Source organism: Lagopus muta, chromosome 6 (assembly GCF_023343835.1).
Source record: "Lagopus muta isolate bLagMut1 chromosome 6, bLagMut1 primary, whole genome shotgun sequence".
Classification (NCBI taxonomy): domain Eukaryota; kingdom Metazoa; phylum Chordata; class Aves; order Galliformes; family Phasianidae; genus Lagopus; species Lagopus muta.
The window spans coordinates 5,208,241-5,224,842 of record NC_064438.1 but is presented as its reverse complement, the minus strand read 5'-3'; the positions used below and the strand labels follow the sequence as shown (position 1 = coordinate 5,224,842).

General features: G+C 48.2%; 1 protein-coding gene across 5 annotated transcripts in view; it reads right to left on the bottom strand.

The window, feature by feature from the left end:
- Nucleotides 1-2,886: 2,886 nt before the first annotated feature.
- The window catches only part of LOC125694325 (ras-related and estrogen-regulated growth inhibitor-like), a 15,377-nt gene continuing 1,661 nt past the window's right edge, over nucleotides 2,887-16,602 (bottom strand). The window contains exons 1-4 of one of the 5 annotated variants that reach the window (XM_048947329.1): nucleotides 12,984-16,599; nucleotides 7,894-7,950; nucleotides 7,410-7,483; nucleotides 2,887-6,496 (exon numbers count right to left, since the gene is read on the bottom strand). In XM_048947329.1, the coding sequence (XP_048803286.1) occupies nucleotides 6,011-6,496; nucleotides 7,410-7,483; nucleotides 7,894-7,950; nucleotides 12,984-13,119 (753 nt within the window). In that variant the 5' untranslated portion in view covers nucleotides 13,120-16,599 and the 3' untranslated portion in view covers nucleotides 2,887-6,010. The other 4 variants (XM_048947331.1, XM_048947333.1, XM_048947330.1 and 1 more) reach the window with 4 other exon arrangements.

The window sequence follows — 16,602 nt, the reverse complement described above, 5'->3', positions numbered from 1 at the left end:
CTCCAGAATTAATTTTTATTTCCACTATGGGCAATACCCAACACGGGAGGTGGGGAAAGCGTGTTGATTGTATGAGGAGAAGCATCTCCCAACTGCTGACTCGGGCTCCTAAGCATGGAGAAAGGGCTGGATCCATGATGAAGAGGAGGGTGGCAAAGTAATGGAGATGGGTATCAAGTGCTGAGAGAAGAGGGCACAGTTCTCTCAGCTGGAACTCACTGGGATTTCTGGGAGGAGCTGGAGACAACTAGGAGGAAAAAAAAAATAATCCATCAAAGTTGTGTGCTGAGAGCTGGTTAAAATACAGGGAAAAGCATAGAAAAAAATCAACCCACCACATAACTCAGCCCATAGGACAGAGGCACAACGCTGCAAAATTTCAGAAAAGCAGCACAGCATCAACGATTCCTAGTTTCTTGGCACCCACAGGGCTGGGAGGGGGTCTGATGAAATCTTTGGCAGCAAGATGAGCTTGGGGAAAAGCTCTCTCACATGGCACACTGTTAAATCCCAGCAGCCACAGGACAGCAAAGGGCTCCAAGGGTGGATTAGAGGAATTGTGCACAGCAAACCCAGGGGATACTGCTAGCACAGTGGTAGCAACGCTCAGTGGCTGTACCCCAGCAAAATGCTAGTGCTTGAGTTTATTTTAAAAAATTTTTCTTAAAAAGCAGCTTTCCCTCCACACCACCCTGCTAGAGAATGTTTTGCCAAAATTGGGAACCCACAACCCCAAGCATCCTGCCCACAGGGGCTTGGACTGAACCCTCTTCCCACTCTCCCATCAGCATCTTTAGGGTAGAAGCAATAATTTTGGGAAGTTTTCCCATTCATCCTAGGCTGTGGATGCTCCATCCCTGGACACGCTGAAGGCCAGGTTGGATGGGATCCTGGACAGCATGATCTGGTGGATGGTAGTCAGCCCACAGCAGGAGGGGTGACACTGGGTTATCCTCAAGATCCCTTCCAGCCTAAGCAACTCAATGATCCTATTCCAAACTTAAGTGCACTCCAGATCCTGCAGACAGCTCAAAGCCCTACTTCTGTGTTTTTCTTTCTTAGCCCATCCCAAACATTTTTCTCACATTGCCAAGAAAAATCACTTATCCTTGACTGCTTGCATGAGAAAAAAAAAAAAAAAAACAACAACATTTTGGGCAGTTCACCTGGTTTCCATCCAGCCAACCCACCCTGCTGCATGATCTTACATGGCTTCCAGTCTCCTCCTCAAAACGGAGCCACTTTTCCCCACTTTCACAGATTTAAAAAGGGGTTTGCACTTCCTTAGGGGGAAGTGGCAGTGGGGCCGAGCCCATGAAGCCATGCTCTGCTCATCCCATTGCTTGTCACCAAACTTGCACAGACTCAAAAGCATGCAACAGTGTGTGGCAATAGTAAGAAGACACCAAAACACTGCAAAATCACCCATTTTCTCTTTTCCTCTGGGGCTTTCCCGAGGTTCTGGTTGACAGAGGTCTTGAGGGATTTGCTTTGCAAACCCTTGGAGCATGGAGGGAACACAGCTCCCATTGCTGCTGATGCCCATAGATTGCATACAGCATCCTTTTTAAAAACTCTGTTGTTATGCTCCAGGCTGGAAAAACAGGAGAACTGTGGGACTCTGCCCATAGGTCCCAGGACCAGCCCTTAGCATCAATATTTTCACACAGCCCCAAAGCTCCAAGTGATGACAGCCATAGCTTCCTAGCAACACTCCCAGTCCACACTAGTAATTATGGGTTATTCTTTTTATTGTTTTTCTTTAAAAATATAGAGAGAGAGAATTTGAGGCTTGCCAGGAACAAAAGAACGATGGGAGCAGCAGAGCGTCTCCAGGACTTGGCTTCTCTCCCTGATGTTCCCTAGCAGGGAGAACACATCACCCACTACTGGAGTGCCTACAACCCAAACTCTGCTTTTTTTAACCCCCCAGAAAAACTATACACAATGCATAGGGATGAGCACAAGGAAGATGCCCAAAGCTGGACTGTTCAGCTATACTCATCCTCCTGACCTCAGCTTGGTACCTATCATTTGCTATCCTAACCTGTCCAGAATGCCCCAAAAGTCAGACACAGGCAGATGCAACCTGATGCTCTATATGGGTTTTTCCTTTTGCTTTTCTTCCCCTTGCAGTTCCCAGACTTTCCTTGCAGTGACAGCAAAAGCCTTCAGCTGCACTGAGCATCTCTCTGCCTTCGGAGAACGTTAGCAGAGCTGATGAACAGTTTAAAGAGAATCAAGAAGTGAAGGAAGCAAAGAGTGATATAGTTTATCTGATGGCTGAAAACCCGTAGCCTCAGCCCCAGATTTCTCCCCTGGAAAGCAGTCCTGACTTTCCCTGAGCTCCCCAGCAACACAGCAGCTATTTATAATGGCAATAAACCAAGCAGCAGGACCCACATGGAGGATGTGGGCATATAAATAGCAGCAGCATTTGGAAACAACTGCTCTGGACTATTGTCTCACTTTTATTTTTAATTTATTTATTTTAACCCCTTTGCACTGGAGAGAAACCATCCCTCCTGCACCCCAAACCACAGCATCCAGAACTCCCAAACCAGAGCACTCAAAACCCCCAAAATGAACCTTGTAAAGCCTGGAAACTTGGAAAATCCGAATCTCAAGCAGCTCTGTCAGCTCTGAGCAGAAATCAAAGCAATCCTTTAGAGGTGCTGCATTTATTCCAGGTGCCTGAAGGGGCCACCACCAGCTTCACGCTCCCCATTATCTCTGGGATACAGTTTGGAGATGCAGTGGTGCAACAAAACTCTTTTCCAAGTAAAGCCATAGATACACTTCTGAAGGACCTCGAAAGAATAAATCCAAGCCTTCTGTTTATTTAATTTATTTAGCACAAGGTTGATGACAAATAGTGAGCAGCAAAAGGAAAGAAAGCAGCTTCTCCACCATGGGACCCCCTGTAGAAAACAGCCTTTCCATACCCACGTAAGCACAGCTTCATCTTTCTGACCACAGCTCCTCACACGAGGAGCACAATAAGAGGAGCAGGTACCATAAGGATCCAGAGTAGGGATGCAGAACACACCTCGCTCAACCCAAGCACAATGTAGGGTAATTAAATAAGATGTACCAATCGTTGCATCTTGCTTTTTCAGGAGGCATTTCAGAAAGCACAAAGGGAGCACTGCAGGACAGCTTGGGCGATGCTTTTGGTGAATGGGAGGGAAAGGAGCATTTACAAAGAGTACTTTCATTTAATTCTCCTCTTCCAAGCTTCCCAGAAATCTGGTAAGCAGATTTGCAGCTTACGCGCTCACAAAGTTGAATCGCTGCCCTGGAAATGCCTTCTGGGTGATTAGACCCAAACTCTTCAGCTTCTGGCTGTGGGGCCCAGCCATCAGGTTCCCATCCCAGCCCTGACATCAGGCTGGAAGGACTGACAGGCCCCAGGTGCACTTGTCCCCAGAAAGCTGACATTTTCCAGCAGAACAGGAAAGCATGGGATAATTTGCCCAGAGCATCTGCATGGGACACCCCAGCTCCATTCATCCCTGTTTTCTCCCTTGTGCTATTAAACAGCCCTAAAGTCTGCCACTAATATGGCTTGAAGTCTTCTTCCCTGAGCCTCCAGAGTGTGCAAAACACGCTCCAAGCAAAGCATGAGACCTTCTTCTTCTTCCCAGTACCCAAGCCTCTGCAAATGGATTTAGGATCTATGGGGTTGCCCTATCTTCCCAAGAACACCTTCAACCCTCAGGTCCCCATGGAGAGGACCACCCCATGGAGAGGCCACCCTCCCAGCACTGCACCAAAGTGGGGGAACTCCTCCAAGACCGACCAGAATCTTCAGCAGGAGCTCATTGGGTCCTTATGAGGAGCCCCTCAAGACTTTCAGCAATTAGCCGTAACAAGCCCCCACTGGCCTCTGGCACCCCCACTGGCAGTTGAATAAATGAGGTTTCTTGCTAATTATAGCAGGCCAAACAGCCTCTTGGCCTTCACGAAGAGACTGACTTGCAAGCACTAAGTGCACTGAGGCTTTGGCCAAACACTCTGCCTGGATTCCTGGCAACGTAGTGATGCACTGGGGTCAGCTCGGGACAGCGATCCCTGTTGTGCTCTGCTCCCAGGGGAAGCACATGCATGCTGGTCCCTGCTTTCCACAAGCTGCCCCTCTCCTGTTCCTTATTTTGAGTAATTCATACTGAAAAATGTGGATTTATGCTGTTCCTGGCTTTGCACACAAGCTCAGGGCAAGACTCAAGCATGTGTTCAGCATCCCGGCTGGGTTTGGATGCAGACTCCATTGCTTGGGGTCAGTGATTGAGAAAAAATCCCAGTTCTTGATTCCCCATAGCCAGCTTCCCCCAAGGCTTTAAGACCCAAATTTTGTTCTCAAGGTAGGCAGGTGTCTGGCCACAAACAGTTCCCAGAGGTGTTTCCCACTGCTGCTGCTTTGGAGATAATTCAGATGTTGAGAAGGAGCTATCCCAAACTGTTCTTGTTTCAGACCCTCAATGGGGTTCCTTTTCACCCCATAGGATGGATATGCAACGGAAGCACGGAGGAAGGCAGAGCTGAGTTAAACCACAGATGAGGAAGCACTTGGTTAGGCACCAGCAACCACAGCCCATCTTCGGGGCTATGAGGGGTCAGGGGTGCCATGTGGGCAGGAAAGGGATGGAGCATGAGTTATATCCTCAGGCTGTGAATCCTGGGTGTTCATCTCTGCCAGCTTCTTCCTTTTTGCACCACCAAAGGGGGAGCACACAAAAAGGTGGAGTAAAAGCAACAGGAGACACCAACCCCCAATTCAAAGGATTATTCCCCACCCGTGCTCTCCCTAAAAGTGATATACCTGTTTTAGCATGGTACAACGATCTCTTCCCCACTCCTGTGGGAACATCCAGGCAAGAGAGCATCACACACAGGTGCTAACTCAGCTTTTATTGGCACAGGGCACAGTGGAGCACAGTTGCTTCTCAGAAGACACACCAGTGGCACGCCACATGTCTTCCAAAAAACTCCCCTGGGGTGGCAAAGCAGAGCTCTGCATCTGAGAGAAATTGCACAGAAGCAGCTTAGCAAGTGGACACTCGACGGCACTGATGATGCAGCAGCAAAAAGATGCAAGCCTGGCTCCTTTGCTGCCCCATAACAAAGCCAAACTGAGCAAAATAAAAACCCCGCCAACTTATCCAGCTAAAGGGATGGAGCAGTTAAAATGCAGATAAGGGACTAAGAATCATTTGCACTCCTCTGTATCCACACCCACTGCTTGCACTCTGGGAGTGTCCAGGACACACACTGAGCTGAGTTCTAGCGCAAGGGCATGCATCAGGAAGGACATTACCCCAGGATGGAGCAATGTGACCTAAGCCTAATGTTGCAGGGCACAGCAGTGATGCCATCCAATTTGCTTCCCCTTAAAGGCTGGCAGCTCTGGAGATGACAAACAAAGGGCAGCCTCAGCAAACAGCCCCTTGCCCAGGCTTTTATTTACAGTGATGTTACAGGAGAGAATGCCAAGGAGCTTCAGATGTTAAAAAAAATAGCTTTTAAGAAAAGCCAGGGATTAGCAGACTTTTTATTCTTACTGTAAACAGATCTCTGCTTTAAAACATGCCCTCCCTGCCAGCCCAGGAACATGAAGAAGGAACAGGGACAGACCCAGCGAGCTCTCTGTGGGAAGCAGAAATCCCATAGGGAGGTGTGGGTGCTGGATCTGATCCCCAGTGCAGCCAATTGGGACCTGCAAGCATTGACACAACACATCTGAAGTCAATAGGAACAACCTTTGTTACTGACATCAAGCAGGAGGAGGATGGGTGGGACAGAGGAAGAGCATCCTTCCTGCAGACCCAAAGCCTGTTTGTAGTGACCAGGCTTTCAGAGGTTGCTGAACACTAATGCAACCTCTTAACATTCCCCTCCTGCTCTACATACTGCTCTTCAACCCCAAGTAAAGCAGCTCCTCACTACACAACAGGTGCCTCAGCAGCGGGAGGACCCATCCTTCAGTCCTGTTCCTCTGCACCAGGGATGCTCACTCAGGGATGTAGTCCCTAAAAGAGTTAAAGCTGAGACTCCGGCCTGCTGAGTTCAAGGTGGAGCTGGCTTGCATCTTGGGGATCTTCTCCATCACTTTCGACACTGTCCTCCTCTTGAAGGAGCCTGGGGAAAAATGCCCCTGCCTCATGAGCTCTTGGTAGAGGGTATTGAACACTGCCACAGTCTCCTCATAGCTGTCCCGAGTAGAAATCTCATAGAAAGGAAGCTTCAAAGCTTTGGAAAGATTTTCACCCTCTTGCGTGGACACCATTCTGTCAAACTGCAAGTCCTTCTTGTTGGCCACGATGACCACAGGCGGCTGCTCGCTCCCGCCGCTCCGCTTAGGGCTGGAGTGGATGTGGTTGATGAGGAAACACAACCGCATCACCTCGTCAAAGCTGCACCTGTCTGTCACCGAGTAGACCACTGCAAAGCCATCGCCCCACTTGATCTTCTCCTCTATCTGCAGGGAATCTTCCTCCTGGTGGGGCAGAGAAGTTGCCATTAGTATGAGAAGCCCCAACATCTTCTAAATACACACTGCAACCCGTAAAACCTTTCACGGGGACCCACCACCATTATTTCTGAGGATCTTTTGACCTGGGCTCTCACATAGCATTGATAGCAAGCAAGCAAGCCCAGGAGAGGAGTCTGCTAGGCTGAGAGATGTGATGGATACAGACTGCAACAGAACCACAGAGGCATAGAATCATAGACTCACCAAGGTTGGAAAAGACCTCCAAAATCATCGAGTCCAACTGTCCACCTGCTATCAACATTTCCCCACTAATCCATGTCCCTTACCCCACTAATCCATGTCCCATGTACCACGTCTAAACGTTTCTGGAACATCACAGAGCCATAGAGTATCCTAAATTGGAAGGGAAGGACCATAGAGTCCAACTCCTGGCTCCACACAGGACCACTCAAACCTTAGGTCTGAGAGCAGTGTCCAAACACTCCTTAAGCTCCAGCACGTTGGGGCCGTGACCACTACCCCACCATTAGGTGCCCCCTCAGCATCCTGTACTCTGGGCCCAACAAACCAAACAACCTCAGCTTCTTGTCCTCCAGGCTGTTACCGTAGCCCTCCTATGGATGCTAACAGCTTTATATCCTTCTTACATTGTGGCATCCAAAACCTGCACCCAGTGCTCAAGGTAGAGATGGCACAGCTCAGACAGGCCTCTGATGTGTCTGCCATATCCACAGAGGGTACAGAAAGGCAGGGCTGCTGCAATTCACTGGCAATCCAGTGCATAAACTTTCCAAAACATTTTTTTTTTGGAAATAAACAACTCAGCTGGTATTTCAGACATAACAGATTAAAGCTGGTGAAAGAGCAGTGATGGCCAATTTCAATAATCCTGGGTCAGCCAGCTCTGTGAGCTCACCTGTCCTGCTGTATCAAGGATCTCAAAGTGCACCATCTCCCCGTCAATGACAGCCACATGTCTGTAAATCATTTCTGGAGGAAGTCAGACAGAGAAACACAGCAGTGAGAATCCCCAGGATTGCTTTCTATTTTATTTTAGTATGTGGCTAAACAAGCCTAGCTCCCTCAGCCTTTCATCATAGGAGAGGTGCTCCAGCCTTCAAACATTTTATTGAGCTCAAGAAGGAAAAAGCAGCAGGCAGAGAGAAGGTCCAAAGAAGACAAACTTACTTCCCTTTTGTAGGGGAAAAAAAAACAGGTTTTGCCTTATGAAAACAATTGCCAAAAAAAAAAAAAAAAAAAAAGAGATGCAAGAGACAGGGAAGTGCTACAATGGCTGTTGGCTCTGACCACTGTAGCTGGTCTGCTTGAGGTGAAACAAGGGAATATGGTGAGTTTGGAATTCGAGAAGCATTAGCAGCAAGGAAAAGGAATTTACCTACCTAGTGTTGGGTCATAGTCTCCAATGAACCTTCTGGTGATGAATCTGACAGTCAGTGCTATTAAGAACAGAAAAAAAAGAAAAAAAAAAACAGCAACAAACTCAGTTATAATCATCAGAGCAAAATATAGAGAAATATTGGTTGATGGAGGCAGTAGGGTTGGAGCAAAGACCAGCCCCTATGGGAAGTAGGAGATAGTATTACAGCAGCCACAATGCAAACCCAGCACTGCATCAGGTACCTTGGCAATGCTTCACATTCCTGTATCCTCCTGAATTAATCCAATATCTAATTAACCCAGGCCCTGCGAACACAGATTTTGCATGCTTTTGGCAATTACTCACGTCAAGGACCAAAGCTCAATGGGATGCTATGGGTAGAAAGTAGGGTGTTACTCAGCTCCACACACCAAATACCTCCACCACCCCAAAGCTGCCTGCTCATTCAGCAGTGTAAACGCTTTTCATGACAATGAAACTCGGCAGAACAGGGATGGAAAGCAGCAACAGGCCCCTGGGACTCTGCTAACTCAATCTCTTGCCTTGCCAGGAGTCCCTCTGCTGTCAGAAATGTCCCTTCAGGGCGTGTGGATGGGAAGCAAATCCTGCTTGGTGGCTGGGAGCAGAGAGCAAGCCAGTCATCATAAACTCGTAACACACAGCTCCTTGTACGTGTGGTTCATGGTCAGGGTTGATAAATTGCTTTTTCTGGCCCTGAATCCTGCAGAGATTTATGCACATGCTGAGTTTTATGGTGGGTGAACATGAACTCAATGCGTAGGCAAGCTGTAGGGCCAGGCTCTTCCTCTATATCACCTCTGCTGATGCTATGACTGCCTGGATGGGTCTCATGAATCTCAGCCCTGTTTGTTCAACCTGACCCAGGCACATTGCAAGGAGGAATAAAAGCCATTGGCAGAAAATCTAGCAAAAGTCATCTGAACTCCCAAGTCGGAGTACTGTGGGGCACAGTAAACTGGGAGGGATGCATGGAGAAATCCTAAGCAAGGTCTTCCATATGACAGCAGTGTGCTGCAGCAAAACAAGCCCTGCAAAGGCAGCATGCGCAATTAAACCTCTCTTATCTGATTACCAGCTCTGCCGGCAAGACAGGGAGATGCGAAGCCCAAAATTACACTTAAATGGCTGGCTGAGGTCTGCTGATGCTGAAGGGCCATCCAAACACAGCATGGGCTTTCTCCTCACCCTTGTCACCTGTATCCATCAAGGCAGCTTGCTCAGATCCAATCCATGTGCCCCCAGCTGCAGGTGGACGAAGCAAACCAGTCAATGTTGCCTTTTGCAGGCAGTATCTTTGAAAATACACTGTTGGTATATTTTTTGGTGTGGGCAGAGAAGTGGTTTGCAGGCTGAAGGAGCAGGGCTGATGTGAGTGACTTTAGCACTTCAAGTAGGTTATGATGGTAATGATTATGGACAGGAGCAAGAGGTGGCGGGAGAGGCAATGGGAGCAGAAAGTGAAATCAGTGGAAAATGAGTAGGAACGGAGGGCAGGACAAATAAAAAGCCCCAAGAGAGGCAGGACATGGAGGCTGCATGCCAGACATCAGCACAGCAGGAGAAAAAAACAGAGCAGGGGCAGCAAAGGGAGCATGAAACACACCAAACCCAGAATATGGCATTAAACTCTTCTGAAGGCAAGATGTTGATGTAAAGCTTGCAGGAAGCAGAACAGATGTGCTCCCACACCGAGGTGATGTTTGCTTTCTGCTGGGATAACCAAGGATCCCACAGGAGGTGTGCAGCAGCATCCTTCAGGTGGGACCTGAATGGTTGGGGGAAACTGAGGCACAGCAGTCCTGAATTCTAGGAAGCACCTGATCCCATGTCATTATGTTCAGCAGCCACTCAGTGCAGGAGAGTGTGGTGCTGGACAGGTAGAGGAGCCAGTAAGTGAATTAGAAATTGGCTCAGGTGCAGGAACCCAGAAGCTGCCCTTCAAGATGAAGGCAGCAAGGTGCAAGCACATCCAACCACCCATATAAAGCATTATTTTTCCCCCCATCTTGAACATAACCTCAGAGAGGGCTCTCTTTTGAGAACCCCAGTGCAGATAAGGATAATTTGGTCTTTATCGATGACGAAGGGGATGCTGTGATGCATGACCAAGCTGTGTTGCAGCCACTTCCACAGCCCCGTGCAGCCACGTGCTGAGCATTTGTCCTGCTGCACAGTACACCCTCTCATAAGCTTTATAGTACCAATCCATCTTCAGTTGGCACTCTGTAAGCAGAGCTTCCCTCTGAAGTTTACACTGGGATCAGCAGCAGAAGGCTGCAGATAGCTCAAGGGAGGGCTGCACTTCCAGCCTCCCTTGGGTGATTTATGCTGGTTTTAATCTTGGAGCTACCAATGGGGTCCATCCACAGACCTGTACCCAAACTCAACCCTCCTCAGGGGGTTGGGATACAAGGATGGAAATGCCTGAACTGCTGCAACACCTTCCCGTAAGACCAGAAACCTTAAGAAACTTGCTCTGGAGAGCAGAGAACTGCTCCCAGCTGGGTTCATCCAGGTGAATGCAGCAGAGGTGGGTAAGAAAATTGTGCTTTTACTTCCCCACAGAGAGCGCCAGGCCTGGGCAGTCCTTCGTTAGGCATTTCACTTTAATATTCCCTTTGATTTCTAGAACTGCAAGTTCCTGATCTTTAAGCAAGATCTCCCTTCAGGGCAAGAGGGGGAAATTGTGATATATTTTTTTTTTTTTGATAACATGAGGAAGGAGGAAAGCAAGAGGCTGGCTGGTTACTGTATATGGAAACGCAACTCGGACAGCCCTGACAGCTGGCAGTAAGCCCAGTGGAGGTGCCACCACTGCACAGTTTTAGAGGTTGTGCCTTGGTAGAGAGGAAAATGTCACCCAAGGACACGGCAGCCCCAATGTCATCTCCAGAGCTGGTTGGGGCGGCTGTGCTCCGGCAGACCTGAGTGCTGCAAAGAGAACTGCCAGTCCCGGCTGGGTGAAGGGCTGCCCTAAATCCTCGCAATGGGAGAGCAGGGCAAAGCGCAGGGAGGAAGGAAAACCAAACCCAAGCTGCTAGGGAAGGCAATTCTGGAGGAATTCACTCCCTATCCCGCACCAGTCCCTACAGGAGACCCTCTTCCCCCCAGTCCTACCTGTCTTGCCCACGGCGCCTTGCCCCAGCACGACGAGCCGCAGGGTTCGGGCAGGGCTCAGGCTGACGGAGCGCCGCAGGGGCCGCGGGAAGCTCATTCCGGGCCCGGGTCTCCGTCCCTCGGAGCTCCGCGTTCCGTCCCTCGCAGCACCGCGCTCAGCAGCTCGGAGCTCCGCGCTCCGCCCCAGGGGCCGGGCAGGGCTGGGTGCAGGCGGGCTGGGGGATGCTCACCTCCTCCTCCTCCTCCTCCTCCTCCTTCTCCTCCTCCTTCACCTCAACCCCAGTTAACGATCAACTCCCGTTTGCTAGGCTTGTGGGTAAGCAGGAGGGAAAAGCCCCGCAGCATCTCGGCCACCTTCAGCAAACTCCAGAATGCCGCTTGCATGGACGGCACAGGTGACAGCAGCGCTAAAACTCCAGAACAGACACGAGAGAGTGTGGGGCAGTCAAAGTCCACTCTAGGGCTCCAGCCTCCCTTCCAAAGGCTTTCCTCATCCCTCACATGGGCCGCTCTTTGCCTGATAAACTCTGGTGAATTCGCCTACAGCATAACCCAGGTCACATGCACTCAAGGTAACCCAAAACAGGATATTTACAGCCCATAAAGCGTGGTGAAGCTGAACAGCACTGGTGCATGCACAGACCCAAGAATTGTGTTCTGGCCTTGAACATGTAGAAGGGTTTCCTAAAGATTGCTACCACGATAGAAGAGTGGCAGCCATTGAAGCTCTCATCGGTAAGAGGGCACTGGAAAACAAAGGAAATAAGCAAGTGGAGATACAAAACACTGAGGTGATAATTGCTGCTATAGCTTCTACATGGTGCTCCTGCCCTGCAACCTCTGAGCCCAACTCCATTCTCTTCGCACTTATTGCTGCTCTTACCATGACAAGCTGGCACGTGCTTCCCTGCATCAGTCCGTGCTCCTCCAGCACTACTCCAGTGCTCACAGGAACCACATTTGCAGCTTGACTCCATCTGGAGCCCAGAAGACATCAGCAAGAGCTCCAAACCTCAGATTTCAGGACAAAAACCCAACTGTAGAGGGGGGTGTCAAGAAGTTTCCCTTGTGTTCCTCTCCTATTTTTAGTCCCATTTCCTAAGGAAATGATTTGTCTGTCAAATTTGATTGATTTGATTGTCAGTCAAATCCTGTCTTGCTTGACCCTGTTCAGTTTTTGAGTACATTGGCTGATTTCAGCCAAATCTGACAGCATCTGCGCATCCTGGGTAAATTCTGTGTATGTTTTTCTGTGCATTCATCCCAACTGCATCCAGGAGCCACCTCACCCATTGCAGGTGCTTAGATTTCATCCCTGCTTCTAGCAGGACACAACAGCTTATCCACTTCTTGCTGTGCTTAAGCTGAGCTGTAGTGCTGCTATGCATGCTGTGTGCTGGGCCTCAGTTCTTGCTTCCCCAGCAGTGATTCCTTATAGGGGTCTCACAAGCTTCACCAAGGGAAGGTGCACTTCATTCATCAGAGTACATCCTTCTTCGGGGTGTAACAGCAGAAAAATGATGCCACAGCCCTGATGATGCATATTAATATCCAGGCATGAAGCCTGTAAGAGGATACTTACCCAGATTTTTTTTTTTCCTTTTTTCACCAACTGGGACCAGTGAGCTTTTATCAGCAGCATTGCAACACACTGCTGCAGCATTTCATAGAGAAAGTCCTGGCTTTGTTGTGGCTTCAGCTCTCCGACCAGAAACAAATTTGGTGCTCTCACTGCACCTCCACATTGCGGTGGGACCAAAGCTGAACCACAGCACCGCGTTCAGCCAAAATGGCCAGAGAACACTGGGTAGAAGAAGATCTATTCCCATGATCTCCTTTACTTCATTAGCCTTTAAGACAGAATTCAGCGGAGTCCAGGCAATGCTATTTGTGTACTCTTCAATTCTTTAGGAAAAAGTCGGCTCAGGCCCTGGAGCTGTCACATTTACATACCTGACAGTGCATCTAGGGATACTGGAAAGCCATGCTGGAACACCATGTCTTCCCAAACACGCACTGAGAGGTGGCACATACATGGGCCCACGTCTACTGCAGACCTTTGAAATGGATCATGATGGAAACACAGCATTATGACTTGCAATCGCTGAACCAAGCACCTGTGGCAGAGCCAGATGAAAGTAGGTGGGGGTGGATATTGCTTTCTGCTGAAATATTTATGGCCAGGCTTCTCGATACTTGCAGGTTATTTATTTATTTATAATATGCTGAGTTTGCACTGGGAAAGGGGCCAAATTCACTCATGAATCATGTCCCTGCAAACCAAAATCCAGCAGAAGTAAAACACTGTCCTAAAGCAGACACAGAACAAAATCACCTCGAGCCCCAGATCATGGAATTCCCATAGCATGGTCCAAACAAAATCCCTGCCGGATCATTTGCTATTTTGAGAAAAGAAAAAAAAAAAAAACCTGAACTTTGCTGGCTCAGAAAGTAGCAGTGTGTTTTTATTTAGGAGAGAAAGATAAAGAGGAAGCCAGCCCCTTTCTGCTCTGATTTCAAGGTGCAGGAGACCAGAAGATCCATGCTGAAAGCAACAATGTCAAGCTGACTTCAAAGCCAGCACCTTCTTTTTAAAACTAAAAAAGGCATTGTAAAGTTTCAGTCCCAATAGCAGTTAGCTCATCTCCTAAGCACCCACCCAAAGGGTTCAAACCCCATGTAGTCAGCTCACGTCTTACCTGTAATTGTCCCTCATTAATGACTGTACAAACATTATTCCCTCAGAGACAGCAATCACGCAGCAAGCCTCGCTAGTAGCATGTGTCCCAAGAGTTAACACTGGATGGGGCCATCAGGGAATGCTCTCCAAGAATATAACAAAAGCAACACTGTCAATAAACATATTTTTAGTTGCTATAGCAAAGACAGCATGCAATTAAAAGTGCTTTCAGACTTCAGGGAGCACCAAGCCCACTCCTTTCTCAACAGTGTTGCAAGCTCCTATCGGAATCAAAACCTGACTTTGGTTCAGCTGTGCAAACTCTGTATTACTAGCCAGGCAGAGACACTACAAAACAAGGACACAGATCCCAATCGCTTCACCCATGTTCTATAAATAGGGAGAGAGGAAATAGATGAAAGGCACCTAGCCCCTGTGCTCGCTCATATCCAGGCTTGCTGTCTGATTTCTCCATAATGGTGAAGCATCTCTTTTCTTAATAGAAAGGGCTATTTCTTCAGTCACAAAAGAAGAAAGAAAACATCTAGTGCAAAAGACATCAAGCCAACACGGCTTCCCAGTGCTACATTCTGTCTGCTGCTGATTTCTAACCACTGAGGCATACTGCAATGTGCAGCCAAAATGTGTCCGGATCATGCTGAGAAAATAAATCTGGCTGCACATGTAAGTTCAAAGATGCCTTTGCAGAGCTGACAGGGGAAGTAAAAGAGAAAGAAAAACACTAAAAAAAAAACAAACAAAAAAAAACACCAAAGGGGCATATTAACAGGATTTCCCTTCCACCCTGAAGGCCTGAATGAGATATCCTAAGAACTTCTTAAGCTACTTTGCCACTTCGCCAGGATGAATGCCTGCAGCCTGTGCAGGCTGCTGAATGTTAAGCAGGCCTGTATCATAACTAAGATGTTAAGTCCCTTGGGTCCCAAAGACAGAGTTCAGGGCACTTCTGTTTCTCTGCAGAAGCTGGCCATCAGAAAGAAAGGCTGCTGCTGCTGCTCCCCACATCCATCGCACTTTATTATGCTGCACACATAATGGATCCTCACAACAGGAAGGCTTCACGCTGTGTGGAACGGCTGTGCTTGTGAAGCTTATTTTAGAGCACAGAACAACTTGCCAAGGGATGGAAGAGGAATCCCATCATGTAGGTAATTGAAAGCTCATCCAGACGGAGCTCTGAGACGCTGCAGAATGCCATCCTGTAGGATGGCCAGCGTGGGCCGTTTCCACTTCAATCCCAATGAGAATCCATTTCTTCATAGAATCATAGAATTGTGTTGGAAGGGACCCTTAAAGGTCATCTAATTCAGCTCCCTGCAATGACCAGGGACACCTACATCTTGATCAGGTGCTCAGAGCCTGATCCAGCCTGAACTTGGGTGTCTCCAGGGATGGGACATCCATCACCTCTCTGGGCAACCTGTGTCAGTGCTTCACCACCCTTACTGTAAAAAGTTTCTTCCTTACATCCGTTTCCTCTTGTTTCCCCTCACAACAGGCTGCTTAAGAGTCTGTCCCCTTTCTTTCTTACACCTCCCTTTAGATAACAAAAGATTGCTACCAGGTCTTCAAGATGTGAAGCCCAAAGACAAGCCGCTGTGACCATCACATCCCATTGGAAGGAAAGAAGAGTACATGCCATTTAAATTAATGAAACATGTTCCAAAATCTTGAAAGCATCTGTCTGAGGGGAGGAAAAAAAAATGAATTAAGGTGCCACAGTCCATAGCTCTTAAGAGGGTGAGGGATGAAACAAGGGCTGGGGCTCACATTCAGCAAGGCCACAGCTCGTTGATCCTTGTTCACCAGCACATAACGCTCGCTGCCATAGCTCAGGCTCAATTAGTGCTTGGCTGAACACTTCTAGCTCTTTTGGAAAGGTAACAGGGGAACAAGGGGTGCGCAGTAGGGGTTGTGCAGTTCAGCTGGGATCTAGTAACACCCAGGCATTTATATCCCAAAAAAGAGAATTGAGAGCAGCACAAGGCTGAAGCAGAGCTGGCAGAGAAGCAATGGCACTTACCAATGCCTCTTTTTGAGCAAACCTCTCGGCCACACTGGTAAGAAAACAAGGCTTCCTTAGAGTGATAAAATGTCAGCATTGCAAAGTCTGTTGTCCTTCTTGCTGGGATATGAAGCAGAGTCCTATCAGCATTCTTCGAAAGCACAAGAGGGAAAGCAGAACAGCCGGCGGCTTTGTGGCCAGTGGGCAGGGAGCAGGCACTAGAATTCAGCTCTGATTCAGAGCAGACAGATGCCCTCTGCACTGTAGGCAGTGAATTCTTATTTACACAAAGTCAAACAGCACCAAGGGGAGATTGAAGGGAAGCAAACTCAGCAGCTTTGCTTAGAGAGGCTGGATGGCAGGAACTTGGGTCTGGATCTCATCTAAGCCACGCAGATGCCTAATTGTCGGAGACTGGGCAAAGCAGCTCTCAAATTCCACCCTGATCTGACGTGCTATCCAAAAAGATGTTTTGTCCTAGCAGATAAATTTCCATGATGAATCAGTGCTGCCTGTTTTGTTGAAGAATTCCTGCCCTTGCACAAACTATTAGAGTGTGGCAAAGCACACGAAACATCCAAAAAAGAAAATCTCAAGTGGCCACCCACAACACATGAAGTCAAGGAGACTTGCAGCTTCACTTCAGAGAACCAGGATTTCTGCTTCCATTTGGTGTGTAAGGAGCTTTAACTTCCTCCAAAGAAAACATCAGGAATAGCCCCGTTATGTCTCAGTCTGAATGCACCATATTCAATAAAATCTGGATATTTTCCTCTTATTTCCTGGTTTCTGACTGAATTCTTGATATTTGCTGAAAAAGGCACTGAACCCAGCACAAAGCCAACTAACTTCTTCTTATGTCTTTT